The sequence below is a fragment of the Rissa tridactyla genome, chromosome 11 (genome assembly GCF_028500815.1).
Source record: "Rissa tridactyla isolate bRisTri1 chromosome 11, bRisTri1.patW.cur.20221130, whole genome shotgun sequence".
Lineage (NCBI taxonomy): Eukaryota > Metazoa > Chordata > Aves > Charadriiformes > Laridae > Rissa > Rissa tridactyla.
The window spans coordinates 17540067-17563614 of NC_071476.1; the positions used below are offsets into that span (position 1 = coordinate 17540067).

At 38.2% G+C, this 23548-nt stretch overlaps 2 protein-coding genes across 6 annotated transcripts in view; both read left to right on the top strand.

Annotated features, from left to right (window-relative positions):
* The first annotated feature begins 489 nt into the window (after positions 1-489).
* On the top strand, positions 490-19879 carry SPDL1 (spindle apparatus coiled-coil protein 1). 5 transcript variants are annotated; one of them, XM_054217520.1, is made up of 13 exons: positions 490-559; positions 2007-2056; positions 3669-3844; positions 4887-5063; positions 5377-5571; positions 5879-6028; positions 6671-6769; positions 7453-7563; positions 10150-10290; positions 11831-11940; positions 13057-13244; positions 14195-14540; positions 18989-19879. In XM_054217520.1, exons 3-13 carry the CDS (start codon positions 3686-3688, stop codon positions 19137-19139), a joined length of 1827 nt encoding a protein of 608 aa, XP_054073495.1. In that variant the 5' UTR covers positions 490-559; positions 2007-2056; positions 3669-3685; the 3' UTR covers positions 19140-19879. The 5 variants fall into 5 exon arrangements, with proteins under 5 accessions (XP_054073495.1, XP_054073492.1, XP_054073496.1 ...); XM_054217517.1 differs by lacking the exon at positions 18989-19879 and having other exon boundaries at positions 14195-18982; XM_054217519.1 differs by lacking the exons at positions 490-559; positions 18989-19879 and adding an exon at positions 703-920 and having other exon boundaries at positions 14195-18982.
* A 2883-nt stretch (positions 19880-22762) lies between these two features.
* DOCK2 (dedicator of cytokinesis 2) overlaps positions 22763-23548 on the top strand; it is a 198930-nt gene continuing 198144 nt past the window's right edge. Inside the window, exon 1 of the mRNA XM_054217206.1 lies at positions 22763-22980. Within this exon, the coding sequence (XP_054073181.1) occupies positions 22929-22980 (52 nt within the window). The 5' untranslated portion in view covers positions 22763-22928. The remainder of the gene's footprint in view (positions 22981-23548) is intronic.

Here is a 23548-nt window from a genome sequence, read left to right on the forward strand (position 1 = left end):
TAGATAATACACAGCACTCTCATCACTTACAGCGTATGCTTTCTTTGAGCGAGGTGGCAATGCCTGCGACTCTGGCGCCAAGCACATCCCTCGCACCTCCAGCCTGCTGTGCTCTGGCTCGGTATGCTCCAGACGAGCGGATAACTAATAGTTACTAATAAAGTTACTAATAAAGCCTGCCCTTTCTCTTCGGAAAATCTCCCATAGTCTCTGTGCAAAAACCCTTCCGCACTGGCACGGCGTGTATATCTACTCCGTACCATACCAAGCGTAAACGAACAACTGTTCTCCAACGCCGACGAGCGGAGCGGCAGCAGCACTAACCCGTCGCCCTTTTCTGCCACTTCTCCTCATAAACGCCCGCCCGCGCACGCGCTGTTCCCGCCCCGCAGGCTGGCGGCACCACGCACGCGCGCCGCAGTGGCGGTGGGCGGGAAAGGCGCGTGCGCGGGAGAGAGGCGGGGGAGGGGGAAGAAAGGCGGGCGGTGTCAGCTCTCGCGAGACTTGTGGTGGCGTCGCGGTGGCGAGTTTGAACCGCGGGAGCGGCGGCGGGGCTGAGGTAGCGCGGGGGGGGGGGGCGGGTTGTTCTCCCTGTGGGGCCGTCGCTTCGCTGCTCCTTGTCCGCAGAAGGGGGGTCTCGGGCGGCGGGGCCGAGGGGCTCGGGGAGGGTGGAGGAGAGCTCCGGTCTCCCTCCCCTTCTTTCCTGCCGCTGCCTGCGCGACTGGTGGCCGTCAGGCCCTTCCCTTCACCGGGGTCGCGCTGCCAGTGCCGGCCCCTGTTGCCTCAAGCGGGAAAGGCCCTTCTCCGGCCTCCGGAGGTGCTGCGTCCGGTGAGGTGGGGGGGGGACCCTCTCCCCCTCCGCCCTTTTTGCCTGTTATAATGTGGGCAGGGGCCTTTCCCTGTGGGAAACAAGCCCGGCTGTAAGTCACTGCCTGTGTAACGTGTGGACGGGACTCCTGTTAAGAGCCTTGGGCTGGGGCGAGTTTGCGTCGTTTGCGACGTTGGTTTGAAGCGGCATATGACCCGTGGGAATAGCAGTTTAACTAGAAGAACAGTTATCGAATGGGAGAAGAAAGTTTGCATGCTTTCTTCTCCTTTTATCTTCCCACCTTATTGTTTTTCTCAAGGAGTACTTAAGTGGCTGAATAATCAAGGTCTGGAGCCCTCGGTGTAGAATCTGTCATAAAGTGTTTTAAGATAATTAGCCAAAAGTGAGTAGCTCTCTTGTAACTCTTGGTAGAATACACAGAGACTGATTTCTGTTACTTCCCCTCTTACCTGCTTACCTCACTACCTACTCAATTTATCCTCAAATGTTATTTTCAGGGAAGTTTACTTAACCTCATGTACAATATTAAATTGCAGGCAATTCCTTCTGTATATAACAATACAGGTTTATGAGCAAAGCTACCTGGACTTGTGTGATTAACTTCATGCAAAATTGACACTGAAAAGTTGAGGATGTCTGTGCTCCAAAAGCATACTTGCTGTTTTCCAGAACAGCTGGCAAGGAACATGTGAATAGGAAAACTATTTCTCTTTCCCTTCATACTTCAACTATGAAATAGCCCAAGATCTTTTTTTTTTTTATATTATCCATTAAGTGATTTATTAAGAGCTCAAAGATCTTGTATGTGAAACTGGAAAACAGTACAGGAAAGTAGAAGGGAGCCAGACAAAATCCTCAACCCTTAAAAATTGTATGTGTGCTGGAAGAAGGTGACCCCGCGTGTAGCCTGTTTACTTGCCCTGCAGACCAATTGCAGAGCATCTATCCTTTGGCAACGTTGCCTGATCTGGCCGTTTCTGAACTATTTGACAGCTTCCTCAACTGAGATTTGAATAAGATTTGCATTTCCATGGGGTTTTAGCTTGTGATCTGCATTTTCATGAGACAGCCACAGGCATTAAGCCTTTTCAGAAAAGGACTTCTATGAAGGACTGTGCAGTAATGGCAGCTTATACTCATCCGGACTAGACAACTGTTGCTTTTTTTTTTCTTTTAGAGGTGGAGTATGAGAATAAGGTCAAGAAAAACGTAAATGGACTTCTGAAGGTGAGTTAAAAACATTACTCAAATTTAATTTAGTAAGCTAGGAGCAATCAAACTGCTATGTTGCTTCTATACTGTTGTTTTTTCAGAAAATAAAGCTGTTCTAAAAATTCTATTTATGAAGTGAATAAGGATTAATTAATTCCCTTTACTAATATAAATGAATGCCAGGAGTTGTTGGCTATATGCTTGTATTGCTCCATCTTACTGTAAACATTTCATTATTAAATTGTACACAGTGTATGTGTCCTTGCACTAGTAATAATTTTGTTGATTCTCAGTTACAGGTGTGCTCGATTCCTGTCTTTAAGTATCTTATTTTAGCATAAGTGTGCAAAACTAGTATTTCAAGCATTGCAATTGTTTGATGTGAAAAACTGGAGTTTCAGAGCCTGTCTGGTAAAGTCTCTTTGTACGTGTTAAAATTGAATAACAATAAATGCTGGAAAAATGTGAAAAGCAGAATTTGATAATTTCTATGTTGTACCTCTGAAAGGAATTATCACAGTTTTGGCATGATCTACTTTTGCAAGTTAAATTTTTTTTTTTCCTTTTCTAGGAAGCTGGGTTACTCCACTAGGAGTTACCCATGTTCAATAAAAGTTAGCAAGAGAAAAACTGAAGGCTGTACATTCCAATAATGACTCTTAAAAATAATCTTTCCTGTACTGAGCTGCAAAATTTGCTCTTCAAGACTAGCATCTTGCTGACATTCATAAGAATAATATATGTGCCAGTATGAAATGGCAACAACTTAATTGTTAAAGTGAAAAGAAAAAGCATAGAATAAGATTTTCAATGAAGAATTACTTAAATCTTGAAATTATATAAAAATTATGAAACTGGACTTTCAAAAATCAGCTGCAGGGTTTTTTTTGTATTTGTGTGTCATTGTTACTGCATACTTTCTGAGAGAACTCTTGGCTTATGTTGTTCAGAAGCCTGCAATGACTGAAGTTTAAAGTGGAAGACAGTCATGAAAGGCTCCATTAAGCACTTAAATAAATAAAAGGCCCTCTGTTAAAATTCCATATATTAAGAAGGCTTCTATTTTTGACTCTTTCATTCAACTATCTGCATCTGTTTTTATATCCCACATAATGTTATTAGGAGTAAACTGTCCTGCTAATACAGCTGCCTACATGAATCTTAAGTGTTATTTGTGTACACAAGAAATGCTATGCTTAGTGTGGCTTTATTTATAATATCACAGAAAATGTTGTCAACCGTATGATAGGCATAAAAATGGTTTTTTCCAAGGGTATTTCCTAGCCTTCTTTTGTATATGGCAAGATAGCTATATATGTAATAGATTAACCGTGGTTCTAGTGCACTAGGAAACTGGGCTGGGTACACAGGAGTGGCTTTGCTGCATGCTACTAGTTAAGACATAGTCAGGAATAAGATGTTAACCAAGTTTATGGAGAAATAGCTATTATTTTACTGTGCACAGCACTGTTTGTTATGAGCTATCTTTTTTTAATGTCTTGTATTAATCCAAAAATATATCCTTGTATCCTGATTAAGAAAGGAAATCCAATAACTTCTTTTAGATTAATTACTGTAACTTAGTGCAAAATATTTTTTTAATCATTTTGTGTTTGCAATGTTGAAGTAACAAAAGGAAGAAAAATGGAGACAGAGACCATTTTAAATCTTAGACACCAACTCAAGGAAGCAGAGAATGAGCGAAGAAAGGCAGCACAATATGGCTTGCATTTATTGGAGTCCCAAAGTGAAGTTCAAAATCAGTTGGATCAAATACGCCAAGAACTGACTGAGAAAACTGAGGTGATGTTTTAAGCTTCAAGTAAAAAAGCAGTCAAATTTTTATTTTAACAATTTTCTGAATGTCACGTGTGTTTTAAATGCCTTTTAGAGTCTAGAATAATTGTAATAAGCCTTTTTAGTATTTGTAGAGAGAGCTTTTCATCTCTGCTATACGATATTGAGCACAATATTCTCTAACTGGGACAGAGTTTCATAGCTAATTGTGATAGCTTATTTTGATCAGTTTGCCATTGGTGAGCTTAGTGCAAGAGGTGCGGCTGTAAAGCTCACGTGAGGCAGGGCAGAATCATCCTTTCCTGCAGACGACCTGAGATGGTAGCTGCTGTGTTGTCAAGCTGCACCCATGGGTTGTAATCCTGTGTTACAGGCTGGAGCAAAGTTATGAGCTAAGCTTGTGTGAACCAGATCGATTAGTAACTTAGAATCCAAGGGCGGAGGGAGATTCTCCTTTTTTATTATTTTTTTTTTCTTCTCCTTAATTACTAGCTGAATGGAAGAGTAAAACGAAGCTGCCCTTTGTAATTAGCAAAGATATACTATCAGGCATAGGGGAAGCTGGTTGAAAAGTCATTCTTCAATCTGGAAGGGTTGGTGGTATTTATTACAAAACAGGAGGCAATTTAGATGTCTTTACCAAACATTTAACCTAACTGGTCTGCAGTAGGGGAACACTTGATGGACTGTAACAATTTTTAACATAATCGGGTTCCATGGTGGTAGAAAGGACATGTAAGCTCTCACTAAATTTGTTACATTTACAGAAAAGATGCCCACACCCTTCATCTTGGGGCAAAAAAAATATACAGTTTCCATGAAGACGAGAATATTACACAACCAAATATGTCATAAAATTTCAGTGCAGCTTGTGGTTTGTTTTTTGTCTTAAAACATGGGTATGACAATTCGATAATTGGAACTGCAACAAAAGGTTGAATGAGTTTTAGGCATTTAGTGTCTTGGTTCTAAGCCTGTATTTAGTACGTTGTTCCCCAAGCGTTTATGAATATTACATATAGATTTATTAGTATGTTATTTCTTTCAGAAATTCGAACAAGAGAAATACTCTCTTCAGAGAGAAATTGAACTCAAGAATCGAATGTTGGAAAGCTTGAGTTTTGAATGTGATTCCCTCAAGCAACAGCAAAACATGCAACTGGATAAACAGAAAGAACAGCTTGCCAGAGTCTATGGACAAGAAATCAGTGACCTTAAAAACAAGGTTTGGCAGCTAATGTATAGCTCAAATGTTGCTAATAGCATTTTAAAGAATATGTATTTAACTCATAATTGCACACTTGCTACCAAAACAAATCTAATAAATAGTTATAACGTGTAGAAGCTTGTGTGGTTTGTTTTTAACAAACATCTGCATAGTTAGATTGTGAATTACATTACATTTCAAAGCTTATTTTTTTGAAGTTTACTCTTAAGTTGTATTTCTAAGACATTTTCTGTAATTAGAACAGAGTCAAAAATATTGTGCCTTTCAAGAATTTATGATAAAATGGTACTGCTTGTCAACTGTCTTTAAGTTGGAGAACCTGAAAGCAGAACTAGATGAAACCCGACTCTCGGAGAAACAATTGAGACACAAAGTGGATCATCAGAAGGAAATAATTGCTGCCAAATCAGAAGAACTACGTATGATGTCTGAACGTGTACATGAGACCATGTCTTCAGAAATGCTTAATCTTCAGATAGAACTCACTGAACTAGAAAGTGTGAAGGTGTGTGACTAGTACTTCATTATTAGGAATGTACGCTAGGTGAAGATAAAATTCTGTGCTTTTGCTCATTTCATTTTTAGACGCTTTGTGTATATTGCTACCTTATGATTGGCTTACTATTAAGAAAATATGCATAGAAAAAAAATTAGCCTAATAACTAGACTTTAATACAACCTTTTCTTCAAGATAATATTGTGTCTTAAAAGTAATTATTACTAGCAAACCTGTTTGGTTCACTTGAGCCTGTTTTTCTTCAAATTACTTTACAGATGTTTTATTTCATGCTTGTTTTTTTTTTTTTCTTTAGGCCAATGTTGAAGAAAAGCTGAATGAACTGCAGTATGGTAAAGAACAGTTAGAACTCATAAACAGTAACTTACGTAATCAGCTGGAGCGTCTACAGGGAGAAAAAGAAGAGAGAGAAAAAGAAGTTGTTTCTTACTGTAACGCGTTAGAGGTATTCTCTTAACTTTATTCAAAAGTGGTAGATGATCCCTGATTTCCACAAGTTGTGGTGCTGGCTTTTCAGTGAAATAAGAGGAGTTTTGAGATAGGAGTTCTGAGGAGGGAGGGAGAAAGAGAAGGCAAAGGAGGAAAAAAAGGATATTGGCTAGTCATGTTTGATATTGCTTGTTGCTAAATACCCTCTGTATTGGCTTTCTTTTGTGGAAGGCACTCTATGGAGATCCTTGGCACTGCAACATTCTGCCTTATAACAGGATCTTCTCACAGGTCACTGATATAATTCTCTTTTTTATTTCAAGTTCCTGCTGAATGCCTTGGAAAAGTTTGTGCTGGGGAGCACAGCAAGGCTAAGAGTCTCAATACCATTAATCCAACTGATAAACACCAAAGTTTTCCGTTAAAAGTTTTAGTTATGCTCTTGTCCTGAAGAGCAAGTGGAATATTAAGTTTTTTAGTGAAACAATACCAATTATCTGTTGCTGACTGAAACTATATGCATAGTTAAGGACTGCAGTACAAGATAATCTGTGCTAAAGGCATAGGAAATGCAAAAGAGGTAAAACTACTTGATTAATTTCATATATGCAGTACATCAGATGCTTAAATGACTGATACCCTCTCTGCTTTAATCTAGAAAGCTCGTGAAGCTAATCAAGAGCTTCAGGTTCAGCTGGATCATGCAGTGCAGCAATCTTTGGACCCTGCAAGTAAAGGCAATTCTCTCTTTGCTGAGGTAAAATTATGCCACGGATCTGATAATGTACAGAAGAGAGAAGAAATACTTCATTTTATTTCTTAAAAGTAGTTGTATTTCTTATAGTAGTATTTCTAAGTAGTTTTGTTCAGCTGGTGAGCCTTCTTTAATACAGAAGATAGTATATGAAATATTAAAAGATGCTGATAAATGTTGTCTTTTAAAAACATGCTGAAAATGGCTGGATGTTTGAGCATTTGGGAGGGTTTTTGATTTAGTTTCTGATTAAGTAAGAGTTCAGCTGCTGTTAAATGCATAGGAAGTTATTTTGTTTTCTAACAACACCCAGGGAATGGGTTAAATTGGTACATGGTTCTTTTTTTTTAATAAAAACTACTTGTTTTGATGCCAATGGACAAAACTACTGTATAGCAACACAGAAACATATGAAATGTTACTTTATTTTGATATCAAAAGAACAAAAGAAAAATCTGTTGTGCTTTTACTGATTGTGCTTCAGCTGCTACACTGCTGTCTACCTCTACCCACTTTTATCTCAGAGGTAATGGCAATAGCGCGTATTTTCAAGTATTCTTCCTGGAAAAGCAATATTTGCAGAACTAACATCAATTGGTAGGCAACATCTCCTTGTAAAACTTATCATCCAAGTGACAACAAGTGTTATAATTTTCATAGTAATAATTGTTAACAATGTTCTGTAGGTGGAGGACCGTAGGGCAGAAATGGAACGACAGCTGATCAGTGTGAAAATAAAATATCATTCACTGCAAAAACAGCATGCATTCACTAGAGAACAATTGCAAAAAATGAAGGTATGACCATTACTATAATACTCCAGGGTTTCCTTGGGGTCTGATAAGGCAATGCTTTAGTACACAGGCCAGGGGATTTGATTATCTTTAAAATATGATACGGTAGTCTAGGGGGAAGGAAATGGGAGAAAAAACAAGTGAACGTCGCTGTGCTATTTGACTTCTATGGTACATCAGCATCTTTCTATTGCTACTAGTACTATTACTTTCTCCTAGAACCCCAAGTTATACTGAGGGCAGTGCTTCCTTACTTTGGCAGTAGTTGTTAAATGGATAAGAGTAAACTACAACTCCTGTCAGTCAAACTAGCATTCAATCTGTCTTGACAATTGCCTTTTCTTTTCTTGTCCTGTTCTTGTACTATGTGAATGCTGGTTGTCAGGAATGAATATAAAGAACAGGGAAGGCTTGTATTCTGTCCTCTTACCACACTGTTTTTCCCCCCCCGCCCCTCTGGGTTGCTTTCTTGTTTTTTATGTTTGTCCATGTTTTTCTTTCTTCTCACTATCTTTGTGGAAGAATAAGTCATAACTTCTGTTATAACTGTTTCATTTAGACTACACTTCCATAGGATGGGAGCCTCTTGGTAAATAGTTGAGAACGATAGCAGGAGCTGATTTACAAGATAATGTTAAGGGGATGCTGCAAAACTGCCAGCTGTTTTCATGTTTGTGTGGATCAAGAGTGTGGATCCTTTCATTTCGATCAAATACTTGATCATGCAGTTTGAGGCAAGTGCTTAAATGTCACAAGTGACAATAATGAGTAACATTTAAGATGTAGGTTTGTGGTATCTAGCTTTTGTGGAGAGGTAGGTTGAAAATAATTGAAACAACATTCTTAAATGACATGAAAAGAACTACTAATGTAGCAAAGGAATTATCTTTTACTAAAATCTGACCTTGAGAGCTAAAGAGATGAGTGAGTAAAATGATTGAATAGAATCAGTTTCTTCAGAATTTTTCTCCTTGTAATGTGAGGGTTAAGTCAGTCATACTGATTTAATGGTATAAGAAAACATTCCTAATACTGAAGACTTTCACCAAGAACTGAGGCAAGTTGATACTCCTGTTGTAGTACTACTTAATGTTTTTATTTGGAACTTCAATTTTTACTCATTTGTCCTCATGAAATGTCTTCTAATATCAGTATTGGAGATAGGTAGTTTGTTAGGAGAGCTGCTTTGCTTAAGCTGCCACCTTAGATCCCTGGTAGGGTCCTCTCTGCTTTGAGTTGCATTGTGATGCTGTGTGTTAAAGCTCAATCTATAGTTAACTGATCTCTTCATTCAGGAGCTGATTCCAACAGTATAGTTAACTGTTTTTGCAGTTGTTGGAATAGCTGAATGTGGTATTTACAGATTGGAAGATCTGACTTCTGAGCAGAATGTAAGCAGTACTGCTGCGAAAGTTTTACCACATCTGGTGTATTGTCCACAGTATCCCTTCCAGTTTCTTAATGTTTCTGTTCTTTGTTCTTGTGTAGATCGACTGCAATTTGCAATTCTGACAGTTAGCAAGTGGGCTTTTAAGAGAAAGGGAAAAAGGTTAGGTGTCTACATGCTTGGGAAATGTAAGATAGTTTTAGTCAGGCAGTGGGGGTTAAAATTTGCCTCCCCTATGTCCTGTAGAAGCTATGAGCATGAGGTGATTGAATCTTTCTTTAGCTTTAATTTGTGTACAGAATCATCAATATCCTTTACTTAAGAGATTCTATAGGGTAAATGTTCTTCTCTCACTTTTTCTGTTGATCTGTAGTCTCCTTTGTTTCAGTTGATCCTTTCCCTGTGACTTCAAGTGTCCTACAGTGTTACCTTATCCATACTGCCTAGTCTGGTAAAAAAGCTGCAGTTATCACTAACACCCTGTTGAGTCTTTCCATTATTGCATTTCATATTTTTCTCTAATTCTTTAGCTGTCTGATGTATCAGTTTTAACTGAATGTGTTAAGGCCCTTGTACTGTGATATTTTGTTAACAGCATGAGAAGAATCTGTAAATGCAAGACTTCTCTCTGATTAAATTTCTCCTTTTTTAATGACCAAGGGTGTTCCTTCGCTTCAAAGGGTACATTCCACTGAAGCAGTAGAAGCTGGAATTCTTGGATTAATGTTACAGAAGGCAAACTTAGTGTTATCTATACCTCAGAATCAGAACTGCAAAAAAGTTGATGAACTGGAGTGTTTTTCCCCATCTTGGTGGATGCATTTTAGCTCTGATAAACAAGCCTGGACTGTAGTTTGGTTCTAGCTGACTTGGTGTTTATGGTCTGAATGAGAAATGTTGTGTGTGTTCTTGCCAGCATATTTGTAGGTTCCTTAGTCAATATGGAGAAAGATATGACACCTCAGGACTACTCTGTTCAGTAGGTTTTCAGCTGTCCTAAAGATTTTTGGTGTCAACCTACAATGATGGCAATTGTAAAGACCGTTGTGAAGCCTACTGAGCTTAAGTATGCAGTGTGCTTCTGTATTCGGGATTCGAATTGCAAGGCTTGAGTACCCTAACTGTTCTGGGTAAGAGCCTGAGATTTTCAGTCACTTAACCCAGTATTTGTTTTAAAGATTTTTTTTTTTCCTTTTTTCCAGCTGCAAATGGCTACACTGCTACAGATGAAAGGCTCTCAGGCAGAATTTGACCAGCTGGAACGCTTACAGTCAATGTTAGAACAAAAGAATGGTGAGATAGAAGATCTTCTTATGAAAGTGAGGCAGCTAGAAAAATTTAAGGTAGGTGGTCTGAAATTATGTGGAAAAGTCATAATCAGAAGCTAAAACATGAGAATAAGAAGAATTATGAAAACTATCTGAAGTCCATGCTCAGGTTTGAAAAGGGAATCCAAAGGCTCCTCATACTTCTATTTGACCAAAGTTCCATTTTACAGCTGGAGAACATAGACTTCTGAAGTTCAGAGAAAACTCTACATCACCCAACCCCCAGTCTGGATAAACAACCTCTTCTTTGCTCCTATGTGTAGCACCCTCATATTTTATGTAGTTACCTGTGGTGTTTAAATTCAATTACTTGGTCAAAGTTCACTGAGCTATGACATCTGATTTTTATTTTTTTTTTTTCTTGGGAGACATAACCATTTTGCATTTTTACTGCATGTACTTAAGCTTTATCACTCTTTAGTCTCTCAGCTATGTTGGATTTCTTGGATATTTATTTGCTTAATGTGTCCTAGCTTTGCAGTTGAAGTATGCACTTTTTTAGAAAAACTTAATTAATTAATCATCCTTGTAAAGCAATTTCTTCAGTCCTCTTATGCAGCTTGATAGCATTTTGTCAATATTTTGGAAGGTGAGAAATACATGAGAATACCTGTATGCATTTTTGTAATGTTAGCGATGTTTGTGTGCATACAGAGTTAAAAACGGTAGTGTTTCTTACCTTCTTACATACTTATGGACTCGTTTGGCCCTTTCTTATCACAGCTTTAGAATGTAAACTTAGGTGTATTAGCCTTATGCATTAGGATTATGCTTTCCAGGATAGGATCCTCTATTCTGCGTTTAACCAAAGTGGTATAAAGCTAGGCTTAACCCATTTTAGTAAGCAATGAAGACGGCTTGATTGCTTTACCAGTTCGGTCATGTATAAGCTTGATCAGTATTTATTTTTGTATCTATGCCATAAATAAGTAGTGTCAGGAAATCAAATGATTGTCAGTGACTGACAGAAGCCTATGATATCTATGGGACAATATTAAATCTCAGTAATGCTTGTTCAGAAAAAAACACAAAACAAAAACCCCAGAATGTCACGTTACTAATGTATTTTATAGGAAGTTTATTGCATTTATGGTGTCTTTACTGTGAACCAACTTTCTCATCTAAAAGATGTAATTGATTTTGAGATTTTGGCTGTTGACTAACGTGGCTTGTATTCCTTACCTTTGGCATCCAGCTGCTGAAGACTAAAAATAAAGGCTGGAACAAATTCCCTGCGGGTTAATTAAATGTCCTATATTTTCAAGTAAAAAGAAAGGGAGCTGTTCTGTAATGCTATTTGAAAACCTGGAGCAGACATAACTTTTTTTTTATTTCTTTTTCTTTCAGTGAATGAAAGAGAACTGTTGCTTTCAGTGGTATTAGACATTTGTAACAAATGAGGAAGTACTCAGAGCAGCTCAGCTCTCTTGTGTGTTTAAATGCCTCTATGATGAGGCTTCTCTACAGAAATGGATGGAAAATTTCACTTAAGGACTAAGCTAATGTGCCTTCTGAAAGGTCGCTATTTGACAACCTGACACTCTTTCTTTTTCAGACTTTATATGAGAATATGGAAGAATCCAGAGCTAGTAGTGGCTCAAAAGGAGGAGACTCTGAAGATGGTTACTATGCCGATTTACTGCAAATGAAACTAGATAACTCAAAGTAAGTACTTGATGGTCTGAGGCCTAGAAGTTGGTTGTAGTCTGGTTATCTTCTAGCTACTTGTTTTTATTCTCCCTCTTTTTTGTTACTGTTTGTATGTAGTCCACTGACTGTACGTGCAAATAACAGTGTCTCATTTTTCTAATGCTGTGGAACCATCCTATTTTTGTTTTAGGACTGAGAATTGTCTTGTTTGTCATTTTACTTATTGCTGTAAAAGATATCGGCAGAACTCTTATATTACTGTTGCTTTCTTCTAGAAATGTTGTTAATACTACTAGATGCAAGATAATTGAGAACTTAAAAAAAACCAAACTAACCTGTAAGGTAACTGTATGAAGCTTCTTAAAGTCTGTAGGGTCTATATATTTATTTCTCTTCTATAGAATCGGATAATAACACTTGAAATGTTTTATTGGACTGTTTAGTTGAGATGTGTTCTTTGGCTAGTGAATTCCATATCTATTGATTAGAAAGTCCATAGTGTTTGGCCTCAGGACTGTTTAAGCCCTCAGATGGAAGTATTGCACTTCCAGCAGGAGGCAGTGGTCTGCTGTGGGAATTCCGGAGAAGTCTGTCCCCTGATGGGTGGTGTTATTATGAGAAACTGGTGTGATCCGAGTCCCTTAGGATTGCTGAGGAATGGTGATTCAGTCCTTATGATTAGAGGAAGTTAATGGCCTCTAAAATAGAGGCAAGGATATGCACCGAGTATCATCATAATTATTTTTATGTTGGTCACTTAGAAGAACACCTTTGTGTAAAGCTTGTATTGTCAGTTATAGAAGTAGTTATATTAATTTATACACAGGCTAGAAACACCCCAATGAAATAGTCAATTTGTAGGTTAGAGAAGGTTTCTCAAACCAGTTACATATGCATGTGTGCATTGTTCAGTGTACAGCTTTGTTCCTAACATGCATTCAATCTCTGGTAGCTAAGCTCACAGCTCTATGTCAAGTTCAAGTAAAAACTTTCATTTTTCTGTGAAGTTGCTAAATGCTTAGTTGACTTTGTATCTGTTGCTTTACTGAAAAAACAACAGCAACAAAAAAAAACCCATCAAACAAAAGAAGCCAAGTCTGAGTGACTGTATATTTCTTCCTCCCACCCCAGCAAGGAAACTGAGACCTTGAAAAATGAACTATCCTTGCAGAGGATGAAAGCTCTGTATGAGAGCCAGAGGGTTCTGGAAGTTGAGAGGAAACTCTTCACAAATGAGAGGAATTTGCAAGCTTGTCAGAGTGAGAATATGAACTTGCGAGTTATGCTGGATGAGCTAAAAATGAAATATGAACCTGAAGGTAAATATTAGTTTTCCATATGGGGAGTGGGGTGGAAATCTGGTCTTTTCAGTATTCAAAAGCTGAATGACATTAAACAGGAAGGCATTGGGTTATAAACTAATGTGTAAATGGCTGCCTTTTTGATAATAACCTGGTCAAAAACTGCTGAATTGAAATAGTAAAGCCCTACCTTGCTGAAAGACCTTACTTCAATATGTATACTAATATAATTTCGGAAAACTAAGGAGTATAAATTCTAGTGTTCAGAGGCTTTATAGAGTATAGCTAGATAACCATAGTAAAATAGGTGGGAACAAATTCTCAGGAGGTGCTTTTCATAAGAGTAGCAGTACGTGTGTTAATGAGAAGTATCAGCTTTCTGAACGTAGGCAGCTGATACGAGCTTTGTAATAAGTGCAAAAACATCTAGAGGAAAAACTCTTTAGTAGCTCAAGTTAATATGGATTAAGTTTTGACAACAGAGGCCTGGCTGATACCTGTCTATGTGCAGAAATAAGGGAGTTGAAGCCTGTGGAGGAAGATGAATGGGGAACCAGATGGGTGAATTGGTTTTGGTACTTGTCCATACCTGAAGGATTCAACTTTAAAATCTTAGTTATGGAAGCTTACCTCAGCAGCCTCCAAAATAGAAATAAAATAATTGAGCATATTCATGTACTTTAGAGCATCTAATTAAAAGCCTTGGTAAAAAGGTAGAGTGGATGGAGGGAAAGATATATAGAAAGAGAGACAAAAAAAAAAATATATAACTTCTGTTGGGATGCTTACTTGCTGGTAACAGATTATATGAAAGGACATTCTTTAAGGGATGTAAATTGTCTATTAAGAATTATTCCAAGATCTTTAGTCATGTTAAATGTTCTTTGTTAGTTTCATTATGAACATGTTGGTGGACAAGCTAACTCTAGCTTCACTTGTGTACAAAAAGTATATTCCTTTTGTCTTAGAATTACTTAAAGGCACTAAAATTAAAAAGAAGAGGGAGAAGATTCCAGTGGACACTACTTGTGAATACTTGGACAGCAAAAATAATTTGGTAAAAGAGGATGCTCCCACTCAATTGCCAAGTAAGGAAGAAACAAAGGTGACTTCCAAGGACTTGGAGCAAAGTGACGCTTCTTCAAAAAAACAAGCTTTTGAAGCACCACCAATAAATATAGCTTTTCAAGCAATTCAAAAAGTCATTGAACCTGAAAGAGAAAGAAAGAGAGTTAAAATTAAAGAAGAGAATCATGATGCCTTTACTTCGTATAGCAGAAGTGGAAGTAATTCCTTGACTTCAGTTGCCCCCAGGTCAGTGTCAGCTTCTGTCTATGGTCAAGGCAATCAGCACAGACCTGCATCTCTTTTCTTTCGCTGCATGAACTGTGCTATCCACTTCTTTATCTATTTCCTCAGTGTTGCATGCAGTGTAATTCCTCATCTCCGGCTGCCTACATTGAACCTCTCCATACCTTTTAGAAAGACTAAAATGATGACTAATGAAAAAGACTCTTGAAACTGTAACAATCTTTGAAATAACTTTCCTATTACTTGAAAATGCTGAAGGTGCACAGATGGCATGACAGTTCACTCAGTTTGCTCTAACTTCAGAAACAGGACTTTTCTCTTCATCCCTTCAAAGCTGCCACACAACTGTGTTACATGTCAAAGTAGCACAGGCAATAGGTATCATGCTTCAGTTTCATCTCATGCTTGATTTTAGCCCTCATCAATTTTCAGATTTAGCTAAAACCCTAATAATTATTCCAGTTAAGTAATTCTTAAACTGAATTGGGTTAACAAAACTTGCATTGTACAATATAATAGACAGTTATGCTATTTGTGTTGTCAGACAAGTAAATTCCATAATCTGGATGCATGATAACTAGAAACACAACTGCTGAACTAAGATCAAGTTTTTTCCCTGGACTGCGAATTTAAGTTACTTTTTTGATAGATGGTAAAGTAACTTACTGCAGTAATTAGCTCCAAATTTCTTATTTTTATCTTGGTAAAAGGAATACTGTTTGATTTTTTTTTTTTCTGCTGGTGTTTTTGTATTCTGTTCATATTCATAATCTTAGTAAACACATGTTAGAGTGTGTGGGGGGAGGGAGAAAATCTGTGATAGTCTAGATGTTTTGAGCTTCCAACTTGCTAATGTCTGCTAGTAAAAATAGTTTATTGAATATAGAACGACAGCAGCTTCAGAGATGGAGGAAGGCTTAACACATGGAAATCTGTACAGTATATCCAAAACTAATGGCATTCAGAAGTAATTGGATTGATGTTTTGACTCTTAGATGAAGGTTGCATTGGATGCAATTAACAAGTTTAAAGTAACTAAGCAGTCCAATCTTCTGAAATAGTCTGGAAAGAATATGGCAGGAGCAGCAGTTGAAGTAGCTGTGTCAGAACACACAGGGGCTGTTGCCAAGGAGGAAAGATCGGGAACGTGGTGAAAGCTGAGAGGAAAGACTGGGTAATGTAGTGATGGTATTGCGTTTTGGCAGGGTTTTGTGCACACAAAGGAACAGATAGCATCTAACCTGGGTGTGAAAAGTTTAACTTATTTCTTCGTATTTCTTTTGGAAAGGAAGATACAGCCTCCGCCAACAGGACGTTGTTGGAAACAGTTTATGAACTGAAGGGGTAAACACACCGGAGAGAGGGTGAAGAGAGGAAGTTATTTTATGGGATTGGTGTTTGAAAGCAGTGCAAGTGGAAAAAGTGGAAGAGGAAGATGAAGTCATAGTTCAGAGGGAGGGTTCTAATCTTGCACTAATTACTGCTGGTTCAAATAAGGAATAAAATATAAATCAGTAGAAATCAAAAAATAAAAACGACCAAAACACCACAAAATTCTATATAAGCTTTTAAATGGTTTTCTGTGGCGGTATAAACCTGTAAAAGGCAAATGCAGGCAGAAGGTTCTGTTTGTGTTTCTGATTGCGTTAGTAAATACTAACTCCCTAGTTAATGATGTTGTCAAGATAAAACTGAGGATTTACTTAACCCGATCTGTTTATGACTTTATTATGAAATAGGAAGTCATGATAAAATCTGAGTATTTGAGAGGTCAGGTTTGTAAACACTAAAAGAATCTCTGGACTGTTCTGTGATGGATGTGGCCAAACCGTATGTAGGGATACAGCTAAATGCAAAGGCACAAAATATATTGGCAGCTTGAGCAGGAATGTGGACCTGAAAATGGAGAGCTTGGGGGACAAAAAAGCAATTGGCATGTGCATGGTGGATAACTGTCAGTGTTTCACTTTTTGTTAAGTAAAATGTGATGCTTTGGCTGAAAAAGCTGTTGTGGTCATTGGGGGTTAGTTTTGTAACTGGAGCAGTTTTTGTGAAATAATTAGTGTAGCTCTGTCATTATTGGTCCATGAAATGTGGCAGTAAAAAGAGCCATAGTAACTGTGAAAGGATTGCAAACTTCACTTCTAGGAAATGGTGTTTGAAAACCTGTGTCATCTTAGTTTAGGAGGTGATGAAGAAGCGGTCAGAAGTGATTTACGTGTACTTGTATGGGCGACAGATTTCCTTGTTTGAAGAGTCTTGCTTGCTAATGTGATTTAGCAAGGTAAAGTCAGATAACTTTGAACTAACAGCATATGTACATATCTGCAGTGTGTGTATACGTAAAGTTTAAAGCAAGTAAACATTGGAATACTTTACGAGGTGATGGTACTGATTAGATTATAGTATGTGAGCGTTGAGAACATAGTATTTGAGATGACAGATTTCAATATTTAAGCAATTACTATTAATTCCTATTGTAATTCAGGCAATGCAAGGGTTATAAGTAGTGATATCTTCTGTTAGGCCAACTGGTCAATAAAAAGATACACTTCTGTATTGAAATGCTGTTCTTCACTGCTGAAACTGAAATAGCAAATTCCAGCCCTTGCTGCCCAATTTACTTTGCATTTAGATTTGAGGTTGTCTGCTCTACTTTGATCTAAAGGTCTTGTGTGCCTAAAAGCTTATTTTCTCTTTTAAATTATTTAGTTGGATTAAGGTGCCAAATCTACCTCATTTGGTTTGTTCAAACAGGAAATGCCTATAGCCATTTGGCTCAGCAGGAGATCTGGATAACTAATACTCTCTTTGGGGCATGGCATTTATCCTCAGGAAGTAAAGCTCCATCTGATGAGACTAGTTGATCTTCCTTAAATGGGTAGAAGGAACCCCCCCATTACATCTTATTTTTGGAGTCTACATAGTTAAAGCTGGAGATAGAATCATGTCATAGTTTCACGAGTATTTTTTAAGTGGATGTGTTTAACTGTCATCTTTCTGATCCATTCACTTCCCTGTGCTAACACTTCATGAAATATGGCTTATAAGGGTTGGTCTGTGAGCTGGCTTGGTATGATAACTGTGGTGGGTTAACTTTGACTTGCTGCAAGATGCCCCCCCCGTCTGCTCCGACTATGGAGAAAAAATGGCTTGCCATCAGAGTTACAGGGGTGGACTTACTACAGAGCGGATGGTGGAGCTGACCTAAGGGAGATGCACAGCAAAGCATATTTCTCTTGTAGTCTACTGAGCCATGCTTATAGGAAATAATATGCAGATTGCTTGTGATGGATAAGAATAGCTTATTTGATATATTTGTGTATGAAGGTAGACTGGGGGTGGGGAAAATCTGTAGCTAAATTTCCCTAAACACTTTTGTTACACTCCTTTCAGAGCCCTCATCTTCAGCTGTATCTCTCTCTGTTGCAAGTGAATCTCTAACAAGAATAGCAGCAGCTATTCATGTTGGGAAAACCATCATTGACAGCAGCTGCAGATGGTTGTGGGTTGCTCACTAGAAGCTCTTGAAACCACTGGAAATCCACAAGGTCACTAGAGAGTTGCTTTAACAGATGTGGTGATGAATCAGCATAGAATTTCTGTTGGTATGTGAAGTGATGTTTAATTTGGAACTTAATGTTCCATAATTTGTTTTGCTGTGGAAATAATAATGTATTGGTCGTGGTGATTTGGTTGAGTAAATACCACTATTTATCAATTTGTTCTAATGACACATTTATATGTTTATTAAGTAATTCTTAAATAATCAAAACACCTGATTGTGCTCAGGTGTCTAAATTTTGTTTTTAACTTACCTCTTTAACAGCAATGTGGCAGTTAAGATTGCATTCCCATTTACATTCCTAGCAGAATTAAAACATGTCAGTGGAAGAATTGTGTTATTTAGAGCCTGAAAATAAGTTGTGGGTTTTTTTCCCCAACAACTTCTTTTCATTTCTTCAGGCATTAAGATAAAGGCAGTAGCAGTACAGAACTAGGTTGGAAAGTAGTGTGTATGCATATATTGTGTTAAGTGTAGTCCTGGTTTTTTTTTTTGGTTGTGTTAAAGCAAAATGCTTGACTTCATCATGCTTGTATTATGGTGCCGGGACTTTTCACTTGGACTTGTGCTTTTGTGGACTTGATCTCATTTATGTGCTTTAACAGCTGATCCCAATGAGTTAACATGTTCAGAAACCTTTTTAGCAAACATTTCAGCAGATAAAGGGGGGGAGGAGAAAGGCTAGACTTTAACTGATGCAATGCGAGTAGAACTGATAAAAAAATAAATGCTTTGTTTTAGTCTCATTCTTAAACGCTGCTTGCTTTGTCTTTCCATACGGATGGTCCTGTGTGCCAGTTGCCTTGTTGATTTTGCTTAAAACTCTTTTTTTAGCCCTGTTTTTTATTAACTAAATATGTATTTAGAATGGTTGCTTTGCCTATAGGTTAACAGCTGAATCCAGATTTGAAACCGTGGAAAACGAAGATAAGAAAGAAAATAAAATCATGACTGAGAAGAAAACGCAAAAGAAAAAATATACAACGTTGTATGTCTCTTCTAAGCCAACTTCTGAAACACAATGTGCTCAGCAATAGAACTTACATTTCTGGAAGGAACCTGTACATTTATGTGTGACAGAAGTCTACTCTATTTCCTGCTGAAGCAGGATTCCAAATTGTTCAGGTTCCTAACTTAAATATTGATCTGCCTTGTTATATGAAGAGTATGATCGCATTAATGAGACTTGCACTTTTGATACCTTAACTTCCCAGAGAGCACACGTAAAGTTCCCTGGCATTGTGACATGAAGCGTTGCCTTGCCTTGAATCTTGGAGAAGTCTCTAAATGTGTGTTAATCATTATTTATTTGAAGCAAATTGCTCACTTGAAGACAAGTATTTGCTATGGCAGTTTTATTAGGTAAGTCAGAAGTCAACCCTGAGCAAGACAGGCTAGACAGTGTTGATGCAGAACTCAACTAACTCCTGTGCTCCTAAATTTCTTCCAGTTGCTGGATTAGAATTTCTTAATATTTTTTCCCCCTAATGTGTAATTGTTTAACTTTTAGACTGACCTGATTCCAAAGGCACATGTGAATCTTTATGCATTTTGTGGGATAGAATTCTTCTGAAACTCTAAAAATTCTTATATTTGTCCTAGTGATTAAAATAAACCTTTCTTTCTCTTCTGTTCTAATATGAAGTCTATATTTCATTTGAGTCAAAACAGTTATCTAAAGCTGTCAGGTTTTTGATTGAGAAGTGAGGTTTTTTGTAAAAAGGATGTTGTTTTTTAAAAAAAAAAGTACCACTCAATAAAAGCTAAGAAACCATAATGCATGTGCTGTGTTTTTGTCATGTTTTTAGGAGACAAATCTTAACTTTCTGATGGTGCTTGATGCAGAGTAATTGTGAGGAGAACATTTAAGCTAGTTCCGTTAATAATCTTATTTCTTGTTAACTTCTAAGGTATTCAATGATATTATGGGAAGCGAATGCGATCCATGAAATAGTTCTTATTCGTTTTGGCTTTGACCACACACATGAACTTAAATAATACCACATTGAAGGAATCATGCTTTTCATGCTACAAAATGTTAGCAGAAATGTTTCTTATGCAAATGGTGTTACTTTTATTTACTGTCACTGTACACTGAGATGCAAATAGCATTAAAAAACTAAAGTACATAATTGTTTTAGCAGAAAACCTTCAGTAACTTGACATTGGATGCATGTACTTTAAATGGGAGTGCTGAACTGCCCATTGTCTGCTAAGACAATTATGTTGAGGTACTTGGCGTATGAAACTCCTAAATTTTTTTTAAATTGAAATAACTTGTTAATTAATGCTACAAACAAAACTAGGATGTCATTTCAACAAATGAATGAAACTGATTATCTACCCTCAAAACCTACTGCTTTACTGGTACTGCTGTAGTTTATCTTAGAGTCTTTATTATCTTTGATAACACATGCATGCTTACAGATCTTTTGCAGAATTGCAACTAGCAGGTGGGGGAAGATGCATGGAATTGAGGCTTTTGTAGTGCCATAACTTAATTAAGGTATTGTTCTTTAAGTGCCTGAAAATACTTCGCATGTTTTCTTTTTCCCTTCTGTTTTGTTGCATCAGTTGCTTTCCGGCGACTGTGCTCACGGATCTGGGCATATAATAGAATTTAGAGCCAGTTAAATGCAACTGTTGTGTGCTGCTTCAATCCTTCTGTATAATGGAAGTTAGCTTAACTAAAATTGATAATTAGGTAGTCAGCTGTGTACAAGATCTTGTTTTCTGGAATGGATAGCAGTATTAAAGGAAGCGAGAATTCTCTCCCTTCTTCCTCTGCCTGCACCCCAACGTCCCAAAAGGTAAGTTGTACCCATGAGTTCCCTAGGCAGAAAGAGTTTTATCTTTTGGGAAGCAAGGTATTTTCTACTTGCCCGTGAAGACCTTCTGCTGGAAAAAGACATAAGGAAAAGACAGTAGAGGGGCATGAAGGCAACGAATGATTATCTGTCCACTATTTTCTGTGGAATGGTAATTACACAAATAAACAACAAACACTTGGAATAAACCCATCCCTGACAAAGGGTGTACCTATTATCCACCTTAGTTCTTTAGACCCTTGTTGGTGTTTGTCCTCTGCTGTAGGAACATAGGATTTCAAGGTTCAAGCGTGCATTACTCTCTGGATGCATTTTCCTCTTAAAGGTGAAAAAATACAAATATTTTGTTGCTCAATCCATGTGTTAGAAATTACAACCGGGACTTCTGCAGACAGGGGGAGGAGGAGATTGTCTTAGCTGACTGATGGGGAAAGTAGCAGTAGGTGCAAAAGCATCATCATGAAAGTATGACAGGAGGAAGCAGCAGCAGATGTGTGCAGTGCTGAGAGCTGGGGGGGCTGGCAGGTGGGGAGCAGCAAGGACTTCAGGAGCTCAGGCTCTGCAGTGGTGAGCTGGGATGGTAAGAAATACAGCGTGAGCTCTGAAGTGGGGACAGAGCTGTTGTCAAATGTACGGTGGTATTTAGATGTCTCGTACTTGCAGAAACAGAACTCTAAGATGGAAGAGATTCAGGGCATCAGAAAAGTACTGCAAATTGGGTTCCGGTTTGGAGGTAAAGCTTCTTGTGTATCACTTCTTTTGAAAAAATAACTAGTTAAATCCTTTTGCTAAGCTAGTATGTCGACATGGTTAAGATTAGGGCAATTCAAGCAAATCTATGGTAAAGTTTAAGGTGGTTTTTCTCCAGAAATAGGTATCAGAATTCCATGTGCAACGAGACAGACTGGCAGTCTGTTTCTCGTGATCGCTGGTGAAAATCAAGAACTGCCATGTCACGTGTTATCAAAAATATCCTGATGGATGTAGAAGTTTGGATAAACAATGATTGCTGAGTTACAAGTAGTATCCAGAGGACGGGATTGTGATATGACTGTTGTACTGAGCAGGAGATAAATACCACGTCTCCTGTTTTGTGTGGTTTTTTTGTGGGTGTGTTTGTGCGTTTTTTTGTTTTATTTTTAATTCCATACTATAAGTGAAGAACATGAACGAAGGTGACGTACTTGTCTTCAATTGGGTATGTTGTCCTTAATCCAAACTGCAAACAACTTTGCACATGCAAAATGTCATGAGGTAAGTTAACTCACACAGCAGCCTGTGTGAAAGTAAAGGCTCAATATATACCCCATAAATTACTACTTGAAGCTTTGTATTGACAATAAGTCTTGAAGAAAGTGCTGCTTTGTTTAGAGAATAAAGAGAAACTCTCCTACTTTGTCCTACAAAGGTAAAATGACAGAAATAAAAAGGAACGGGTGTGGTTTGAAATGTGGCTTTGTCCTAGTTTCCCTTATTAAGGGATAGTCTATTATGGAAAAAAAAAATATAGTGTCTGATGGAGTCAAATATTTAAAATCTGGGTTTGGTGTCATTTAAGAAATAAGGCCTCCTTGATGTTCCAGAACTGAGTTAACCGATGTTTAGAGCTTGTTACTGCAGCGTGGCCTGGCACACAGCAGCCTTCCAGCTTAGAACTGGAGTTCTGGGGTGGTGCGGGAGAGGACTGGGGTGGTTTTTCTCCTTTTAGCCTGCTGATGTGTTACAGCCAGTGTCACACAACAGAAACACCCAGTTTGGGATTCCCCTCCCCCATGACACTGGGGTACAGTATCTCGAGTTGAGAAAAGAGGAAGGAAGCTCGGAGCTCGGAACAGCAGCAAATCTCGCAGAAGCCTCGCAGCTGCCTGAGCCTGCCCGCTAGAACGCAGTGACAGCAGCCGGGAAATGCATCTTGCTTCCAGAGCCTTTGTCGCCCATCTTGAAGCCTGCATCCTGTAAATCTTGGTTTCCTTGGCGGTGGGCATCCTTCGGAGCCTCATGGACTCCTGTACGATGACGAGCTGGCAGAAGACAGAGAAGAGCGGCGTGGGTATGTAACTGAGTAAACTGCCATTTCAGTTTTGTCTTCATAACTTCTGAACAGGATGTGGGCAGGTGTCTTCTCTGGTGTGATGAGCTGACACCCTCCACTTTACCATTGTGGCGTAATTGAAATGATCCATTTTGTACAAAGTTTTAATCTTTCCTACAGAATGACAAGAATTACACGAGTGTCAGCTTGGGAGATGTGACCCTTCGGCCCCACCACGCACCTACCCCCCTCTCAAATCTTGAACTTTCACAGTAGCGCAGCTTTTCCCACCTCAATATTTGGAAAAAGATTAAATAAGTAGTATGTTGTATAAGAAGTGTCAGGTAGAAGTTATGGGGAACAAATGTAGGGGAAGGGGAATCCTGCAGTTACTTCTGAGAGGCTGTCGCTTGAGGTTACAGAAAACCCTGTGTATGAGTTGGTGAGTAATACTATTGGGAAGGAAAGTCATCTTCCAACCATATTTTTTCTTAAAATAAATCCTCTTATCTTGCATAAAGGACTGAATTGCTTTTTTTAAAAAAAAAAAAGTCTTAAAATTAGGAATCAAAGCTGAAGCACTTGT